At 39.0% G+C, this 20,749-nt stretch overlaps 1 protein-coding gene across 2 annotated transcripts in view; it reads left to right on the top strand.

Moving 5' to 3' along the window:
- Positions 1 to 20,749, top strand: part of LOC124166817 (lachesin-like) — a 761,748-nt gene that overhangs the window by 562,648 nt on the left and 178,351 nt on the right. For both annotated transcript variants that reach the window (XM_046544510.1, XM_046544509.1), the window contains exon 2: positions 5,660 to 5,796. In XM_046544510.1, the coding sequence (XP_046400466.1) occupies positions 5,660 to 5,796 (137 nt within the window). The remainder of the gene's footprint in view (positions 1 to 5,659; positions 5,797 to 20,749) is intronic.

The following is a 20,749-nucleotide window of genomic DNA, read 5'->3' as shown; positions in this document are numbered from 1 at the left end:
CTATGTTAACTGAATCTCGTTTAGACTGTATGGTTTCTAATTACTATTATGTTATTTCTAAACCCTTTTTTCTTGCATATTCTGTTTAATGGATGCTGTCTATCCTCATTTTGGAATTCTATGAAATTTATATACGGGGGAACACGGGGCGGAACGAGGTGGCTGGTCGGAACGGGGTAAGCGATTTTTTTAAACGCGAAAAAGGTGCTGCGCAAGCGGCAATAACTATATCTAGCCCAGGTTGGTGTTGCTTATATGTTAAACAACAACAATTTGGACTAGTTATATTTACTCCTGCTTTATATCGCACTTAAAATCGCTTACCCCGTTCCGCACCGGGTTCCCCTATGTTTTACCAAATATATGAACATATTTTTCATGATTGATATCAAAAGTATTTATTTCTACTCGTAGGATATACCATTTCTACTGAAAAGGAGGAAAGATATTTGGACGGCCTATTGTAAATGCAGTTGTACAGTTCCCAGAACTAATCGCAAAAAACTGAGTAGTACATGTTTTGCTTTTTGGTAATTGCACGGTGTGTATTGCTGTACCTTATTGTTTCATTAGAATATTGAGAAAACTTTCAATTTGATGTTCTGAATCAACTTCTTTAATGAAAATCTAAATTTTTACATACTTGTGGTCATTTAGAATGTAAAATTTATAGTCTTCTTTGATGGAGTGAAATTTGATCTTCACTTATGTATTCAAACCTTGTTTTCCATTGTCGGCAATACATCTTCGAATGAACTTTATTATCTGCGATGTTTTTATTACACCTCCAGTGGACGTATATCGTGTAAGGTTTCTTTAATAAACAAGAATTTCTTACTAGTACATGTTGAAGCATATTTAATCATTTTATGCGCACTGAATTACGTACGACAGATGTTCACGTATAAAATATCATAAACTCAATGCTGGCACTGTGAGTATTGCGGGTACTTTTGTTAATAAACATTCTGAGGAATCTTAAGTTGTATTTTCATCAATTTGCTCTGAGCAACGAGAGATAATTACCAGATAGGAGGAATAATCAGCTGGTTCTTCTCTGGCTTTGAAAGTCATGCAACATTGATGGTGCCTTTCCTTAGAATTGCCTTTTATCCATTAATGAAGCCCATGGTTAGTTAACAATGACATTCTATTAATGGCGTATTATTGATAAAAGATAGTACCTATAATTTGTATAAGATTACTCATTAATGCACTGGATTGGTGGTTGAAATTCATAGTCTATGGTTGTGTATACATTTTTTTCAAACCATGTAATCTACCTCTGTGTTATTGCTAACTGCTGTCAAATTTATTTACGTATAAAAACAAAGCCTTTGCACGCAGGTGATCCTCTGTAAAGGACACAAACGAAAACAAACATGTATTCCTATAGGCTGCTTCAGTTGCGCATAATTGGGGAAACTAGTTCTTCTTAAAGCTGAATTGATATTAACTCTATTTTGCTATCAGGTTCATATATAATACAGCAAAACGTAAATAAAAATAAATAGCAAAATAGGCACGGTATGGCGGGGCGGTATGTTGGCTACGCGCTCCGGCCGTAAAGCCGATGTCCCACGGTCAAATTTGCGTCAAAATATTTTGATCAAAATTTGATGCAACTGACGCGCACCCTGTCCCACGGTCAAAATTTTGTCCAACTGGCTTTTGGTCCTATCGTTTGTACAAATCACCGATTTGTACAAATGGATAGGACAGGTTTTAAATTTTCATCCAATTGGATGAAACCAACCAATCACAGGGCCTTTGACAAAAAAGCATCGCCAAGCGCTGACACACAGGCCAAATACGTTAAACTTATTTATCGTCTGCATGAGTATTTTAATTAATAATTATGTATATTTATGGACACAAAAATAAACTTTGTTGTATTCCACACAGTATGCATTAAAAACCCAACCGGTTTCCACCTTTTCAGGTCGTTATCTTAATCGTAAACCTCTAGATAAGGACCTGAAAAGATCGAAACCGGTTGAGTTTTTTCATTAGTATTGTATGGAATACTAAAAGGTTTAGTTTTAAATTTATAATATCACCATACCACGAAGTGAATTCACAAAACATTATTTCAAATATATATATACGTTCGTGATCGTCTATTTCATCGCCTGGTGTGGCCCTAAAGGTAAATATGAGCAAAAATTTGTCTTAGTGACAGGCGATGGAAGCTCTCAAATAGGAAATCCGTAATAATCAGTTGATCTTAAACAGAAAGAAAGCGATCTTTAGAATCGCAATACCAGGAGGGATGTTTTGGAAATAATAAAAGATTTACTTAAGGTATCGAGGCCGAATTTTACGCTTTATGGAAGGCATACAATGCGAGCGAGCAGCTGGAGAAATGACTAGTATGAACTGACGATTGTACCTGTGAAACACTACAGCTGCCCGTTTCTATTACTATGATTATAGGACCTTATTTTAGAAACTGCTAGATTAGGAGAGAAAAATGTGATTTAAATGCACGCTTACAGCACTATTCATAACATCTCCTCAACCACAATGTCCATCATTTATTAATAACATTTTCCTCGCGGGAATAAACTGCCTCACGTTTGTATCCTGGCGTTTTATTCTGCCCTCAACCTTGCTGATAAGGGACATGAAAATATCCTGACTTGTCGTCAATTATTATCGATAATAAACGGGAACATCGGCGACCATCTCCTTCTCCAACATGTTTAGCATGCTTATTCCAACGCTTTCATACCCCTTTTCCAGCCAAGGCCAAGTTCAGCATTCCTTCTGTTTTCTTTTTTTCGCATCTTTAATGTTCAAGAGGCCTGTTCAAACAATTTCGCCTGCTTAAAAAGAAAGAATCCTCCACCTCCACAAGTTTCCTAGTTGTTTACATAAATATCGTCTTTCGTTTGTTTTTGATCAAAATGAGATGCATCGTGGGACACCCCCAGTCCAGTTGTATCAAAATAAAAAAAAATAAAATGTTTTTTGGACAAAAATTTTGATCAAAATATTTTGACGCAAATTTGACCGTGGGACATCGGCTTAAGGGGCTAGGGGAAAGCGCCATCTACTGTATAAAAGATCTATGATTAAACCCGACACAGCACTTATCTTATTCTTAAGATTCATCTAGTAAATCCGTGAAGTCCTTCAACTGACCACGCCCTTGCATCGCCACGATCACTTCACTGCTAAATCCGGCAGGCAGCCGGTTAAATTTACAAATAAAACGTAATCTACATTTCATTTACTTCAAGCAGACAAGTCAATATATGTAAATGTAAAAAATGTTATCCACAGAACAAGTTTTTCTTTAGAGTTCAATCGTGATGGTTAACGATTACCACTCAGTAAAGACCACATAGATTACCATGATCCCTAGAACATATACCACTTCTTAGAAGTGCCTTCACAAGGAATGCGAAAGCTTTCATAGTGTCGTTGGAAGTACTCAAATCGACATGGGTCATCATGGACCACCTGGCCCACTTGGAAACTCGGAAAATATTCACCTATTGATTCCATCGAATACATTGTCGTTTTGAAGTAATCAATATCACATGTAATTAAGTACGAGTAGAGCAAATATGTGCTTACTTTGTGTCTTTAGAATTAATTACAAGTCACGAAGCGCCAGTAATGAGACTTACAGGTCAATGTCGACGAGTATATTCCACCATCAACATGCTTAACACTCCGACACAACACATCAACAGCAGTCGCTTGAAGTACTCGCACGCACTCAAATTTCTGAAAATAATTCGCAATAATGGAAGTAACTAGCAATTCAGTCTTACTGCAAGAAGAATAATCCAACACCAGCAGCACAGGGCACAAACGACGCAGAATTACACTTTACACACATTACACAGAGGACAGACGAGAGCAGAACAAACGAACACACGCACAAACTAAAGGCAAACTGAAGCCTTTTCTCCTTCCCCGCGATCGCTTGTGTGACCGTGTGTGACTCACCTCCACTCCCTCAATGCTTATCAACGTGCTCAAGGCGGCCCTTTTAATTCCCCTCATTCCCATTCGACTTCAACTCATCTTTTAGACTTCCAAGTGCTGATTGACCCGTGACTCAAGGCGATCAGCTGGAATCGATCGATGGCTCAGCGAGGCCACCAGCGCGTGTCCAGAAACTAAGAGCAGTCATTTTTTTAATCCCTACCATAACAGCTGATAGCAGTGAAAAATCCAAAGGAATAATGCTGAGGAATTGAGTTCTTGGTTTTCTTATGATCATGTCTTGCTGGTCGCGGTGTTGCCTATCCACCAAACGGCATATTAACACATAGAATACAGCTTCACGGTAAAAGTATTTGGACATATTAATCTGATTAAAATTCATTTTGAACCCATACCAAATACTACGTTTACCAATCTATTTCGTTACATGTTTATTTTAGGGCGAAGGTGAATTTTAAGGTCTTAATCTCATTGAAGAATAGTTCATTGCCTTCAAACCATTAATTAGCCCTGCTTAAAATATTATTGGCCGTTTGCCATGCAATATTTTAATCTTTGTTGGATGTGACTAATGTAGTGTCGTCAGGGCATAAAACGGGAGCTGTTCTTAGGTAATTGGGGAGATCGTTTGCATAAAAAATAAATAAAAAGGGTCCGATAGCAGACCCATAGGGTGCCCTTCACCAAACTCTTGCTTTGTTAGAAATCTTTTTATTAAACGGTGTTTGTTGTTGTCTATTTAATAAAAAGCAAGATAGAGCATTCATTGTCGTTCAAGTAACTCCATAGAGCTCTAACTTTCTCAGCAAGATGCCATGTAGTACCATGTCAAAAGCTTTACTAAGGTCGCACTGTACCATTGCAACATATTCATTTGTTTTGAAACCTTCTATAATTTTAGCACAGATTCTTTCCACAGCATGTGTGGTAGACTTACCATATCTGAAACCAAATTGACTAGGTGTTAGAAAATTATTAAATTCGAAATAGGCCATTACATGATTTTTCGATATTGTTTCTATTATTTTGGATGTTACAGGTACCAACGACTCTGGTCTATAGTTGTCTAGATCTGTTTTAGTGCCTTCTAATAGATAGGTGTTATTTTTGATAGTTTTAATGTGCCTTGAGAGAGACAGCTGTTTATAAGAAATGTCAAAGGTATTGCAATTATATCAATTATTTGCTTGATTAGGTTATTAGAGAATCCGAAGCTGCCCCTACTGGTTGAGGATTTGAGTCTTTAGACTAAATTGATAATTTCCTGTGGCTCAACAGGTTTCCAGTGTGAGAGTTGGGAGATGTTACTGTTACCTACTGTTTGCAAAGATGCTGAGGGCGATGGTGGTAAATTCTTTCTAGTCCTCTTAACCGCTTCAATGGAGAAGTCTTCATTGATATAACCCATGTATCCCAGATCAAGCAGCTGTTTTCGAGAGTTAATGGTGATATTTATTACACAGCACCGGACTTGTGACATCGAATTCTGGAAGCTGTGTGTTTCTGGACACTACCAATATCACTCTGAGTCGCCAGTTTTTCTCCCAGCCTAAGCCGCTTTCATTGTCAACTCCTTGGAATGGGACGCGACCGCATGTAAACGATGCGATTCCATTTATTCGGAAAAGCCGTAAACATAGTTGCTAAGCTTGTTTGAGGTACAATTATCTGAAGTGCGTTTGTTCTTGTATTGCAGCTCCTCCCGAGCAATGGGGCGCCACCACACGTGTGTCCGAAGACCCGGAGTTCGGTCTCCCCATAAAAAATTTAACCGTTCCAGTTGGAAGGGAGGCTGTTCTGTCCTGCCAAGTGGATCACCTCGGAAAATACAAGGTAGGAAAATGCCATCAAAATGAATAACGAGGATAAAAGGAACAACGAGATAGAGGTCATTATCAAGTACTTTGGTGTTTGATGATTTGGTATTGATAATGACATCTATGGTTCGAAACATGTCGTACGGACGAAATAAATCAGTGGAAGTCAACGAAGTCTCCTTTTCATTTTCGAATATTAACTTCCACATAGTTGAGCCTAATACTATTAAACGAACGATGATAAATTTCACAAAGGTACCTGTGAAATAAGTATGACATATTTCAAGACCTAATATATGCTATAATTCACACTATTTATAGAAATACTCTCCCCCGTCCTATTTATCTTGACCTTATTGAATTCACCTGTATAACATCTAAATTAATAAGAAAGCCGGGTCGTGAGTTCTTTCGTATGAATAGCGGTGTTGTAAAGTCATCCCTTAAATCCTTTTTTCAATTTTTTTGCATATTTTGCGGTTCCGACACCGTCACGGCGAGTCACTTTATATGATGCATACGAATTGGCGTTCTAATTTGCATTATATTAATTTATTTATTACAATATTCTAATGCTTCAGGCAGGTACATAGAGCATTATTCGAATCATTCCGTCCTGTCTCCCATCCTCCTGATTCCCTCCTTATTCCCATTCCCCTCCTATGTATCCCAACCGCTCACACTGTTTTAGACACCTTCTTCCCGCTTAATACTCTTCCCAGCTTAGGTATATCATATGGGAAAAATTTTTAAATGAAAATTACCTTTCCATCGGTCTAGACTTTACCATGCGCACCCTTAAAATTGCATTCCAACTGGACCCTTGACCTTCAACACGACCCTAACCCCATACATACCCCTTCAGCCTCCATAACCATTCCCACAATATCTCACTCTATCAATATCGCACTCACTCGCTAGGGTCACTAGAGAATGGCACGAAAGCGGCGTCAGCGATCGGTTTAGCAATAAATTGTGTGAAGTGATACACGTTATACGTTTTTCAACAACTGAGCCATCAAATAATTTCCATTAAAGGGCATTAAAAGTCCCTGAGAAAATTCGATGCGTTCGCGAGGCCTGAATTTCTGGTGATTTCGTCAAAGAAACGACTTCAATATGAGAGTCTATTGACAAAGCCCTCCTTTGAAAATGCTCTAATCTCGTATTTTGAGCCTCAATTCGCAAACAGTAACGTTTCAAAAGCCCCCTCCATATCTTCTGTGCGAATCGCCTTCATTCAGCCAGCAAGTCAAAGAGGAAATGCCTTAAAGTTGAAATAAAATGAAGCAGAAGTATAGATTTCGCAGATAAGACACATGGACGCGACATGAAAAATGCATCACACCACCAATTTCGGATGAAAGAAAATCGACCGATGAAAAAAAAAATTAAAGGTTAAAAAGTCCTTACGCTTCTTATTTCTAAATTGCGCAAGTGTTTCCGCATCCTTAACGCCGAAGTCGGAACAGCGATAAATTAGCAAGGTAACTCCTCTTTCTTGGGCAAGACGTAAAATTCGATGTTAAACCTCACGCCGAGGGTCTTTCAAATCAAATATTTAGGATGATGCTGGGCCCAAGTCAAATATATTTCCACATGAAGTGGCGTAGGTACCCCTTATTGCTTTTGCGATCGGAAGCAACTAAAGGTTCACTTCATAGACTAAGGAATTTTTCTGTAATAATTTCATTTGCACGTAAGTCGTTGAGAATATTAGCTTTAACGGGGAATTGTTTAAGGCTTCACTAAAGGCTACGGACGCTCTCGACCTTTAAATCTATATAATAACAGAGATGATATAATAATTAGTATTTCGTATTCGACTGTCACATTCACTAAACAAGGCACCCACATTCATGGGGAAATGAGAGTAAATTACTCTGCTTTCAAAGTCAATTGCCAATCTTCTATATTATTTCTACTGTATAGATACATTTTTCTCAACTTATACGCAACCAAACTCTACAAATGAGGGACCAAAATGCACAGAATTTATCAGAGAACATGCGACGGCATATCTTACTTGCAAGATATTGCTATTATTTCCTAAAATTGGTTTTTAAATAATTAAAACAACAAAAACCGGTAAATATTCCTGAAGCTAATGGCGCAAAAACTGATACATTTGTTCATTTGCAACAATATCTCGCATTCTTTAAATAACTTTTATCAAAATGCGGCTGATTCCACATTCAAGTCTCCTGTTGATACGTAAGTATGAGTCATCATGTGCGTTTAACGGAGGATAGTGTAATTACTTCCAATGTTGTGTTTAAAGAGGTCCTCTGTCCTCAATTTTTACATGAACATTCCAATTAAATTTGTACATAAGACCCTGCATTTTTTCTACATTATAAAACTAGAAACGCGCCTATCCCTCTGTGGACCTGCATTGAAAAGAGCGGGGGAATCCCGCCGGGAGCGGGCGCAGCACGCTCGTTTCAAACAATATATATATATACCTAAGCGAATGGTAAAAAACTCGGGGAATCCAATGTTGATGCAATAGATAAGGCTGTCAAAGTCCATCCCTTCTAAAATATTTCGGTGACAAAAAAATGGTGTTTTTTCAAATAACGTCTGGGGCCGGTTTAAAAAAAATAATATCTAATAAATGTGTACCTCTTCACCTTTCACTTCGCAGGCCTGCGTGTCACGCTAAATCCTGATGAGAAGCGTTCACGCAATACTCACATAAAAATGTTGAGATAGATTAAGTTGAAGGCTGAAATCCTCAACGAGTGAGGGCAGATGATTAAGTTTCCACGAAATAGGCGACGCCACCTGGAGATGACTCCCAAGAAGTTCCGAAAAGTTGGACGGGGAGCCAATGCCCCACTCTCCTCCTTCGGATGACATCACACTGGAAACAGTCATATTTGGGCTATTAGATTGTCCATGATTGAACGAATTTTTGCCAGAAAATCACACGTTCCACCGTAGGACAAGCATTTTGTAAAAGAAGTAGGTACGAAGAAGATATTAGTGACCTATTCTTAGTGACCTCAGGTTTTTCCACCGAATCATGAATGGCCACTTCAGGTCTAACGACATTCTTTCAATGTTCTCCCTCCGTGTCCCTTCCCGTAAAACACGGAACTCATCTCTTTTCCATCTACCTCTCCACCGTTTATCTGTGACCCAGAGATCCCTTACCTACCGGCTACCTCTTACCTACAATTCCATCAAAGCTCCTTCTGTTGATATAACATCATCAATTTCATCATTTACGACGGCCATCTGGAAACTTCCTCTTTAAATCCCTCTTTTCTTTCTCCACCCTTCCCAAAATAACAAATGAGCGAATGAGGCGTTCATAGAAGTTAAGTATTACGTGATATCGGAGTGTATTTAATCATATTTTTTGTTGTTGTTATTTCTTGTTACGATTTATTATTTAACCATTTGTTTAAAAATTCAATGTAAAAGGTCTCATGCACTGTTTTTGGGTTTATTGCAAATAAATAAACATCTTGGGCAGGAAAACTCATGTAACAGACAGACGTTCACAGAAGGCCGAGTAACAAGCTTAGAATGAACAGGAGACCTGTTCTTTGCAATGCTTTGTGCTAAAATCGCTAACTTCGAACTCTAAGCATTCAAGAAATGGATTGGCGGTTCCACAAGCAGCAAAGTTGGCAAAGATCTCTGGGTAGTCCCCAACAAAAGAAAACTCTTCTGCGTAAGCCGATATTTGTGCAGTACGGCTATCGGATTAGATGGTCAAAGCATTTAAAACTACGGCCAATGGATGGCGCTGTTTCATGAGCTCCTTCAGTTGACACAGAGTGCGATGGATAGCTCCACAGATATTTTAACTTTTTAGATAATCTATTGTTTTTATATATATTTTATGAAAACCAGTGTTCTTATGAAACAATAACTAGTTTGTAGTTTTTCAATTTAAGCCATGTAGCGAAAAAGAAATCCGTTTCTGCACCGTATTGAAAAGATATTACTTGTGATATACAATTGTGGACGAAGATCATGAGAATTTTTATGTTCAGCCACAAATAAATATTGTGAAATACTTAATCCTCTAATATCTCATCTGAGTTCGAAAATAATTCTATAATTCTTCGCTGTCATCGTGAAATGGATTGTAATACTAAAATTGTCGTCAGACATTGTATTGAAGAATTTACATATTAGTATCACTACAGTCATCACTTTGCCCTCTGTGAATGTATATAATTTAAGCATGATGTTAATCACTGTTTATAATATTATAATACAATACCTGCTGTATCTATCACGTAGCAATTTAGTACGATCTATTTTGAGACCACGGTTATGCAACAGACATGATTAATATGGGAGGCTCTGCAATTTCACCGTAGGCACTTATTCAATGCAAATGAGCAGGCATGCATTACCCCGTAAATGGACAAATAAAAATATGTCTAAACAAAAAACTATACCTGCTGTATCTATTATTCCTCTATAGTTGGTTGTTCAGACATTAACATAGATTTAGAACAGGCATTTCCCGTGAAACTCAGCTTTTTCGGACAAGTGAAGTCACCGGCGAAGCTATCGACGAAGGAAAGAAGATCGATGCTATAATCATGGATCTCCCGACAGCCTTTGTTGGAGTGCTTGGCAACCATGTCCTCTCAAAGCTGGAGGTGTTACTACTAAACGGAAGGGTTGAATATTGGATAGTAAGCTTTCTTATAGGCAGGAATCAACGGGAGAAACAACAGGAGAAAAGTGTTGATGGGAGGCATAGATCAGGGTTTCTTCAAGGAAGCGTCTAGGGGCCACTTCTCTTGCTAATCTAAGTAAATGACCTCTCGGATAGCATTGTTTCTGACATGCGTCCTTCAACCGACGACTGCAGTATTTACCTACAGTAATAAAAACACGTTGCCGTTCAAAAAGGCTCCTACTTATCTTTCTGAAAGGATAAGAACTAACCATATAGGTGTAAATTTTAGCAAAAGTAGACATCCTACCTTTTCACATAAGAAACACACTCAATGTAAGTAGAATTCACTTTCGGTAAATAAAATTTAATTTAATTATATAAAAATATAACTAGTATAAAAATAAAAACTCACTTTGCCGGCCTCGGAGGTGGCGGGGTAAAGTTCTCGCCTGCCAAACAAGAGGTCGCGGGTCTGAGTTCCGCCTGGGGACGTTGCCCCTACCCAAGGCATGCTTGTTCGTGCACAAGTAAACGTTATCTTGTTGATGACCCCGATGTAAAAGGCCAATATGAGCTGTTTATGGTGGTATGGAACTCATGCTAAATCCAAGGAGCTTCATTAACGATCGATCTAGGATCAAGGATGACAAGTCGAGCGAGTAACATGCTAAGATTTCAAAGCTTTGCATTGGATGATGAGGAATCTATTGAGCAAAAAATGGCTTAAAAAGTGTTTTTTCCAGCCAGCACTAGTTCGCAGCGATTGATTGTGACCCATTCCAGGAAGGCCACGTTGGGAAGTTGGGGACATTTTGAAAAAGCAGAGAAGTAGGTACGCTCTGAATTGCAGTAAGCGGATAGAGAGCGCACAAGAGAACCAAATAATCTTAGATCCCCACTATATTTCAGGGGTGACAGAGGCGATAAATTAAGAGAGATAATTTTTCTAACGGATAGATATGTGAATTCGTTTTCTCCCAAAACCATAAAGGACTTTAATAAATGCTAGTCGTAATTTTGTTAGAGCGTTTCCATTGATGTGTAAACGGCTGGAGTCCTAACACCCCCTGCCAACACCTTTTAGGCGGCTTGTGGGGTAGTATGTAGATGTAGATGTAGAAGATATGATGAGAGCCCTAGGGTGGGAGATTCTACAGAGCAAAAGGAAAATAATATGAATTTGCGAGTTATAAGGAAAAATGAAGACCGTAATAGCATGGGTCGGGCATCAAAAAGAACTCGAAGAGTCAGCTTTCATCATCAGACAAGATCTTATGTTCGAAGTAAAACTTACATCACGTATAAAGTAGTTAAAGAATTCTTATTCTCCAAGATGACAATTATTCAAAAATAAAAGTAATAAATACAAACATAGACATTGATGAACAAAATTTCCTCAATGTTCTCGAAGATATAAACACCTATGTTCTTTATTCATGATTTTTTCATTTCTACTATGACTCACATGATATCATTTGATTTATCATAGCAGTGCTACATGACCTCGATCAATTTTCACTGTATTAAGCCAAGCGCTACCTGCTAGCAGAGTACTCTGCTACCTGCAAGCCGCCAGCATTGCAGCGGCGCACAATATCCTCGCCCCAAGGTCACCTCACACGGTGAAAGCGGGATCCAAAATGACGTCAGACGGGCTTTTCCCAGCATTCCTACTTAGCCGTCGCGTTTTCGCGCGCTTGAAAATTTTCACTTTTCAATTAATCTCGAAAAATAGAAATTGTCATTAAAAAATCTGAAAGCGTGAAATACGTACTCCAGGAGTAATAATCTTTCGATGTAGGCAATAAAAAAATAATAGGAAACCACCCTATTATAAACATGACTGCACAATAGGGTGGTACTTAATTATCCATTTTTCGAATTTCTTTCGGAACGCCCCCTCATTTTATGCCATTTCGTGTAAAAACATATCCTCTAAAATATTATTGCAATTGGGTAACGGGAAAACGTGCCGCATCCCACTGAAAGTTGAGAAAATTTGGTATTTTCGGCTGTTTTTCCGATATGAATGGTGTTAAGAAGTCGCTGGTATTTTTCAACTGATTTTTTATGATAACGAACGATACATTGGACATTTTACATGCTGCACCTAAAATATTTTCCAATTGTGACCAGTGCATGCAGTGGTTCCCGAGACACGGCCCCAAGAGTGAGCGCGCCCCACCCAAGGCAGACGTTTTTGGTGGCACGCGGGTTGCATACGCTCAACATTTGTTGATCATTCTCACTCGTCATAAAACCATAAAATTCTTTAGATAAAATTTACACTTTGTCAATATAACCTTGCATGCTATATTTATCTGTATTTATTGCCAAAACGGGCTAGTATATGAGCTTAGTGATTTATTCTCCATAGGTTTTAGAAATATTTAAACCAGAGGAACATTAGTGTCCGAAGACTTCACGATCTTCGCGCCGAAGACACTTCTAAAAACCAGCCTGTATATGTAGTGCCGGCGTGGTAGAAGCAAATTATCCTTTTTGAGAAGCTGCTCCAATAAGGCGCATGAGCAACTGAGTCCCCCAAGTTTGGTCGCAGTTGTATCGCAGCAGAATGCTTGGACATTTTCACTCGTTCAGCATCTGATACACGGTACGACTTGATATTTCTCACTTTCTGGTGGTTAAATTGTAACACTAGGTACATGCTTAGCTCTCGAACTTTTGGCTATGACAGGGAGCCTATCCACCAGTTCTTTGCCCATCGATGCTGGAAGCAAATTTCCATCCCACTTGATGGTAACTGCATCCAGCTCCTCTAATACGAATGCTCTGCGTAGGTTTGCTGCGTACTCCTGCCTAATACCAGCGAAGCACATCTTCAAAGCAGTATGTTTGCGTGTGGTGTAAAGACTGCGCTCATGAAAAATAATTCTCTAGGTAGGTCATTTAATAGCCTCAATTTAGGAATTGTATTGCTCAATAAGCATTCTCATCCCCTAAGCAGTTACAATAATGTATATTATTTATTGTTCCAGCAGCATGAACATATTTTTGTAAATCGCGAGTTTCCTCGCCGTGTTATACAGGAATTTTAACATATTGCCCTTCGAATGGTCAGAAATTCAAATTATGGATGATGTTTTGCATGATTTTTGCCCTGCATTTAAATCTTTTACGCCAAAATACAATATATAATAATAATAATTGTTTATTACTCCAAAAAAATAAAAAGTACAAAATAGAATTAATTACAATAAACGGAATAACTTTAGGTAGCCATTAAGGACAACCTGTTTTATGGCTACCATCATTTACATTAGGGTAATGCTGTCATAGAAACATTTTAGGCACAGCATCTGAATTGAAGTAAGTACGTATATGTATTACATGGTATTATATCATAGAAAAATATCCTCCATTCTTTGCATTCTAAACAACCAAGACTATATATTTTTCATAATTGCATTATTATTTTTTGCTTTCAGGCATGAATCAGGTATTAAGTTATACACTTTTTGGCCTATAAACAAGAAATAACGTTTATATAGCGTAAGGTTATGTCCTGGTAAAGTAAAACGTGATTTTTGTAGGGTGAATGAATGGACATATTATGGAATTGGACAATTTCTTATTACTCATACCATAGTTCAGTCCAGAGAGATCCTTTTCTTGCTCGAGCGGCTACACAGGTCGCGAGAAAGGTGGCCTAGCCGTCCATCCACTGTTGACCACATTATCATTATTAGTCCCCGAGGTTTTGGCCTCTTGTATTGGTCCATACGGCCTCCCCTTCGCAGTCTTGCGATTTCGAGCCTTCAATATTTTATCGACATCGAGCCGAAGACCTCTCTTTCCGCCGATTGCCATTACTTGTCGTTTGTAGGTACTTCCACTTCCCAGCTCACTCACGGCTCCCCACACCGAAAAAGGGACGAGCAAGAAAAAGCCCAGATGGTCGGAAATCCCTGACAAAGAAAGAATGTCCTATCCCCCCAAAAAAGCCATTCCCCTCTCCTCGGAGCCACATTCAGTCCGTGCGTCCGTGGACGGGGTCAGGGGTCCCTTGGGAGTGTTTTGCTGCACTCGAGGGAGGCTCTCCGTAACCCCTTATCGAGGCCATGACTGCCTCTTCCCCGGCACCACGAAGTGCAATCGAAGCGAGCCCCGCTCACTCCGCAGCCACTTTTCACAGATTTTGAGCTCTCATTACTTTTCACCTGTCTGCTCTCGCAACCATTCAAACCTCATTTTTTACTGGCTAACACTGCTGCATATAAAAATCACAATAAAAACATCATCATCATCATTCGAAATCATTCCGGTGCAGAGAGACTTAATCCACGAACTGAATAAAATAAAAAGGAAGGCTGCGCGTTTCGTGAAAAACTGCTACGGGCGTAAAGACAGTGTTACCCGGATGTTAAGCGAATTAGGCTGGGAGCAGCTGGAGACTCGGAGGCTGCGCGCTAGGCTTAGATTACTGGAACAATTGAGAATGTATGTCTTTAAGAGCGACACGGAGAACATAATACTGGAGCCACACTAGATTTCCAGGTCCGATAGATGCGATAAATAAAGAGAAATGTTTTGCCGAACGGATAGATATGGGAATTCGTTTTTCCCCCAAACCATAAAGGACTTTAATAAACGCTAGTCCCAACTTCGTTAGAGCACTTCATTTTTTATAAGTAGACGGCTAGTGTCCTAACACCCCCTGCCACACGCCTTTTACGCGACTTGTGAGGTATTATGTAGATGTAGCTGCAGATCCTCACTTGTCAACAATCCTAGGATTGGTTTGACGCAGATCTCCACTCAGTTCTCCTAGCAGCTAATCTTTTCACACCTACGTATTTCTTCTCTTTCACATCCTTCTTTACTTGTTCCATATATTTTGTTCGAGGTCTTCCTTTTCCGTTCTTGCCTTCCACTTGTCCCTCGACGATTGTCTTCATCAGGCCATCATGTCTCAGGTTGTGGCCTATAAGGTTGTCCCGTCTTCTTGTTTTTCTCGACGATTGTCTTTCATGAGGTTTCTCCTCTCTCCAACTCTTCTTAGGACTTCCTCGTCACTAACTCGGTCGATCCATTTGATCTTCATCATTCTTCTGTAGCACCACATTTCCAAGGCCTCTATCCTTGCTTTCTCCGCTGCGGTCATTGTCCATGCCTCACTTCCGTATTGGAGCATACTCCAAATGTAGGTTCTTATAAATTGTTTCTTTACTTCCATATTTAAGTTTCCCGCTGTAAGCAGGTCTCTCTTTTGGTGGAATACTCTCTTCATCCTGAGCTATTCAGCTGATAATTTCTTTCTTACTTCTCCCGACAATAAAAACAAAAATTAAAAATCATTGTTACCAATGAAGAGCTCGACCGATCCGTGACGTATCACTAGTTCCGGCTTTCATTTCGAAGTCAAAACCCTTCGCAGATAAGATCGAATTTAACCTCATGAGATCTCCGATTCAATTAACGTGTTTTGAGTACATACGGACATTCTGAAAACGGGCTATCACGTACTACTCATTTGATTAATTACGCGATAGGAATTTAACGATTTCGTGCCTGCATTATAAGGCTTTCGTTCCAAATGAACGTATTTTAAAATCTTAACAGTTACAACTATGGAGAACTTCGCCAAATTTTAGTAAATAAAAACCATTCACCAAACACGTAATTCATATGGCCGATTGCTGTATCTCTCCGTTGGCCACGGTGCTGCCACCTATATTTGCGAATAGTGTATTTCGCCTAACTTATGATTTTTTTACCGCTTAAACTTCTTTTTTTTATTATATTCGACTATTCAGAAATACATTTCTGTGCTAAGTAGCAGTCCCTACACACAGCATATCGGTCGTAGTTTTCAATGTCATTCCTTTTTCAAGAATACTCGATTGAATCACAGGTTTCTCGGCACACTACTCTGAATGGGGGATAAAAGTTTTTAAACATTCAGCTCTCTCAAAATCACTGATTTAGCTGCAGTATTTTGCCATGCAGAATATGTAAACAATGACCCGACATGAATGATCACGATATAGAACATTGCTTACTCTTACTTGAATAGTTTGGATGAAAAATTACGCCCTTACCTTGCTACATTGATAATTGGGGTAATAATAGCTTTTTAAAACTCAACGCAAAATGGAAAAAGTTCGATAAGATATCTCCCATGGACTATAATTTCCTAACGAAGTTATCTGGGCTGGAGCATGAGAGAGAATCGATACATGTGATGAGGAGCTCGACTCCGAACGACTTACGAGTACCAGTGATCGAAGCAATAATTTCTTCTCTGCGCCGTTAAAGCAATATGTTACCCTATTTGTGAGCGAGAAGTAACAGAGCAAGAAATTCGCGTAGCTTGCGAAGTAAAATGGAAGAGCCAATGGCTTCCTGGTAAAACGAACGAGGCCTATAAGCCTCCACGCTCTCTAAGCTATCGATCTAGAGTCGGCCGCGGTCGGGATCGTAAATCCACCATTACCTACGCTCGCCCACTTGTGTTCAAAAATCCCAGATTCGAGCTTCAAAATTATGTTCGCCAAATAAACACGCCAAGTGCAAAGAAAATCTTTATAGATAACTTAGGTATGCCGTTCATCGCACGGTAAATACGGCAAAAAAATCTTCGCAAACGAATGACATCACTTCGAACAGATAGCCAGCGATAACAAACACACAACATATTACAATATAATCAACCAATAAAAGAGAAAATTACCAAGAAGTATAAAACCAAATGAAATAGCTGAAATGTAGCCCTAACCGATATTTATAAGTTTTCAAGGACTAAATGAAATTGAAAATTGAAGCTCAGATGCCGCGCGGTTAGAAAGGGAACTAAGCATTGCCTGTGGTCTCACTTCCTCAGTGCACTAACTCTGCGTAAAGCTAACTCAGTTTTACCGTCATTATCAAGTTGTGAATCTATGTTAATATTCCCACGTTTGTCGTTTATCCTCTGTTCCAAATTGATGCTCACCGATAGTAAACGAGGGCTTTTGCTAATGGTTTTGATGGATGATTCAACGTCTTTTGCAGAATTTAAGAATTGAGCGTGAAGAATTTGGAGAATCAAATCATTAAAATACTTACCCTCTTCTGTGACTTTTGATGCGCTGGCTTGAATATATATTATCTTGATAATGACGGTATAAAAGTCGAAATTAGTAGACTGTTAAAATAAAAGTTTGTGGAATAGTACTGAGTTTTGTTTCACCATGAATATTTCATCGTTCCACCAAGTAACGCCCAAATCAGTTGATTTTATTTACTAACTCAGTTTATTACTCGACGTTTCGTGGTTGCCTCTGGTCACATTTTCCTGAAGGAATAAGTTCACCATCGCGTAGTAGGATAAGTAAATTGGCTCGTTTAGACTGGAAAGGGAGGGGTAGAAAGAATTTTGAACGTATCAGACTTCAAAGCAACATCTCGTATGGCTGCTAATTCTGAATACAGCTGACAATGAGATACCTCAACCAAGCAACCGCGATAGCTTCAAACAATGGTACCAGCCGAAAGTTTTTATTCAAATGCATAAGCTCAAAAAGCACTCCATCTGACGGACGGCCACCAAAACAATTTTAACCGCAAAGGTTCTCACTTTATTATATTTTCATTTTCATTTTAATTGCAACGTACAATCAATTATATTGATAGTATAGAATACGCAACATTCACCCATGCGTAGAACAGGCATATGATTGCAAAAACTGCTCAGTTCACCGTGAGAAAGAAGATTCAAGCCAGCGCATCGAAAGTCACAGAAGAAGGTGAGTAGTTTAATGATGTGATTCTCCAAATTCTTCACGCTCAATTCTTAAATTCTGTGAAACACGTTGAATCATCCATCAAAACCATTAACAAAAACCCTCGTTTACTATCGGTGAGCATCAATTTGGAACAGAGGTTAAACGGCAAACGTAGGAATATTAACATAGATTCAAAACTTCATTATGTTATGCAACGTAAAGAAATGTTTGGTCAATTTGAAGCATGAATCACTACATGATTTAATATCCTTAACCCTCAAATGCACAATTTCCTCAGATTTGGAGGCTATGACGTTATATTGAACACACATTACTTAAAATATTAGCACATCGTAGGTAAAGAAAATCCTTTATTTTTCCAAACTGATACATGATGTGTGCATAATGTTATCATTCTCTTGAAAATAAAAAAGATATTCAAGGCGGTGAGAAGTGAGAAAGGAACGGTGGGAGAAGAACGAATGTACAATTCGTATTTACCGCGCGGATTAATTTTTAAAGTATTCGACCACTTAAGGGTATTCTTGAATCTCCCTTCCCATCCACCACTTCCCTCTTCAATTCACAATAAGGCCTACTCCCATTCATTCTATCTAAAAATCATATTCTATTCCTCCCTCTCCCTCCTTTAATCCCACATTCTACCCTATAACACTGTTTTCAACATCTCATCCCCGCTAAGTACTCGCTCCATCCATACCACCTGTCTCCTCCGTATCTCATTCGGATTGCCCCTCCTTACCCACCATGTCCAACATAATTTTTTTATTCTCAAGCAATTTTTTACGACTCAAGAAACGTAGCTAGAATGTAAAAATGTAGGTAGATATGTTTTCTAAAACTATTGTGATTTTTTCCACAGTATGTTGCTGCATTTTATGCGAAAGAGATTGATGTGAAACTGATTTTCACTAGTAATGGTGATGCTGAATAGCTAAGTTATTGTAACTCATAATGTTTTCAAATGCAAATCAATTGACGAATAAGAATATCGTCATTGGCTCGTTAAAGAAGTTCTTCCGCCCTTCCTCCTTTAAAGCCTCAAAATTCGTTATTTATCTCCCTCCAGCATAATAACAACAATCTCGCGAAAGGGAAGACTAAGTCTTTATCGATTAATTACTCCCGAAAATCTTAAGCGAGTTTCACACTGGATCTGCGCAATGCATCAGGAAATTATGCAAAAAATGAATAATGGCAATAATTTACAAAATAGTCGTGATAAAAGTTCATTATTCTACCTAGGGAGGTGTAATTTGAGGAAAACTCGCCAATCATAAGTGGCACAACAAATTTATATACGAATAACATAAGTAGCGAATATCACCACAAGTATCGTACCAACGTCCTATTTAAGTTTACGTCATGGAGAGGAAACAGCTATGAATTGTATTCCTTGAGATGCTGCATAGACAGGAACCTAGGGACAGCAAATTTTGATATGCATTGGCGTCAGGGCTTCAGATAGTTTTCAGTCGGCTTGATATTTCCTCGAAGGGCAAACGCAGAGAAGGCATGAAAGCGGTACCACATCCTCGCCCGTCAATGCATGCCATCGTGAATATCCGTGGGTACAATTCAACCTGAAAGTGCCGTAGGAGGGGCAGCAGACGAGAGAAAGAAGGGTACGCCAAGATGCTTCCCGACAGCACACAGAGAGGAATTTATTGACATCGTGCAATCGAAATGAATACAAATGATATTCGAGCGGTGATTATTCCGGAAAGGAGGCTGACGGTCGCAAATCATCTCCGAAAGGCAAAATGCGAAAGAGATCCGAAATGTCACTCACAAATCAAATTGCTCCATTTCCATGCAAATATCGAAACAAGGAGCACATTTTCGCAAATGTGAATGTGCAATAAAGTCTTCCCTCAAGTAGTACCTTATTTGGCGATACAATCACAGACCTGCCTCGTAGATCAACACAAAATCGACAATCGTTCAATCGAAAATTCAATATCAAATATTTCAGGCATAAACAGGAATGACTTTTATAAAATTCACTTTCATAATGATACACAAAACTCGCTATAGTCATAGAGTTCCAAGAGGAGGAATAGGGTAGTTTCCTTCATCAAATAAAACGAAAGGTATTGATTTCGATTCGTTACCCACCATTAGTGTATTCATAATATACAAATTATTTGGTTTTAGAAATCCCAGTTCAGACTAATGGCAACGGTCAATTCTAACCGCATTTGAAAAAGCCCAAATTGGCGCCCATGCGATGCCACTCCACGTGACGTCACAGGGACCTAGTTTCTATACGAGTAGATAGGAGTTTTACATCGTCTGAGATTACCAATCCATGCATGAGGCACAGAGCGCAAGGAAACATGTCTTATATAATAATCACCTATTAAAACTGTCTAAGGTCGGAAAGTTTCCTTCGTTTGATAGGGTATTAATAATCCTTATTTAAGCCAAGCGCTACCTGGTAGCAGGGTACTCTGCTACCTGCTAGCAGCCTGCTTCGTATCAGTGCTCAAAGCCTCGCCCCAAGGTAACCTCACACGCCGACAGCGGGAACCAGAACGACGTCACACGAAGATTTCCCAGCATTC

Source organism: Ischnura elegans, chromosome 10 (assembly GCF_921293095.1).
Source record: "Ischnura elegans chromosome 10, ioIscEleg1.1, whole genome shotgun sequence".
NCBI classification, from domain to species: Eukaryota; Metazoa; Arthropoda; class Insecta; order Odonata; family Coenagrionidae; genus Ischnura; species Ischnura elegans.
This window is presented reverse-complemented; position numbering and strand designations above follow the sequence as displayed.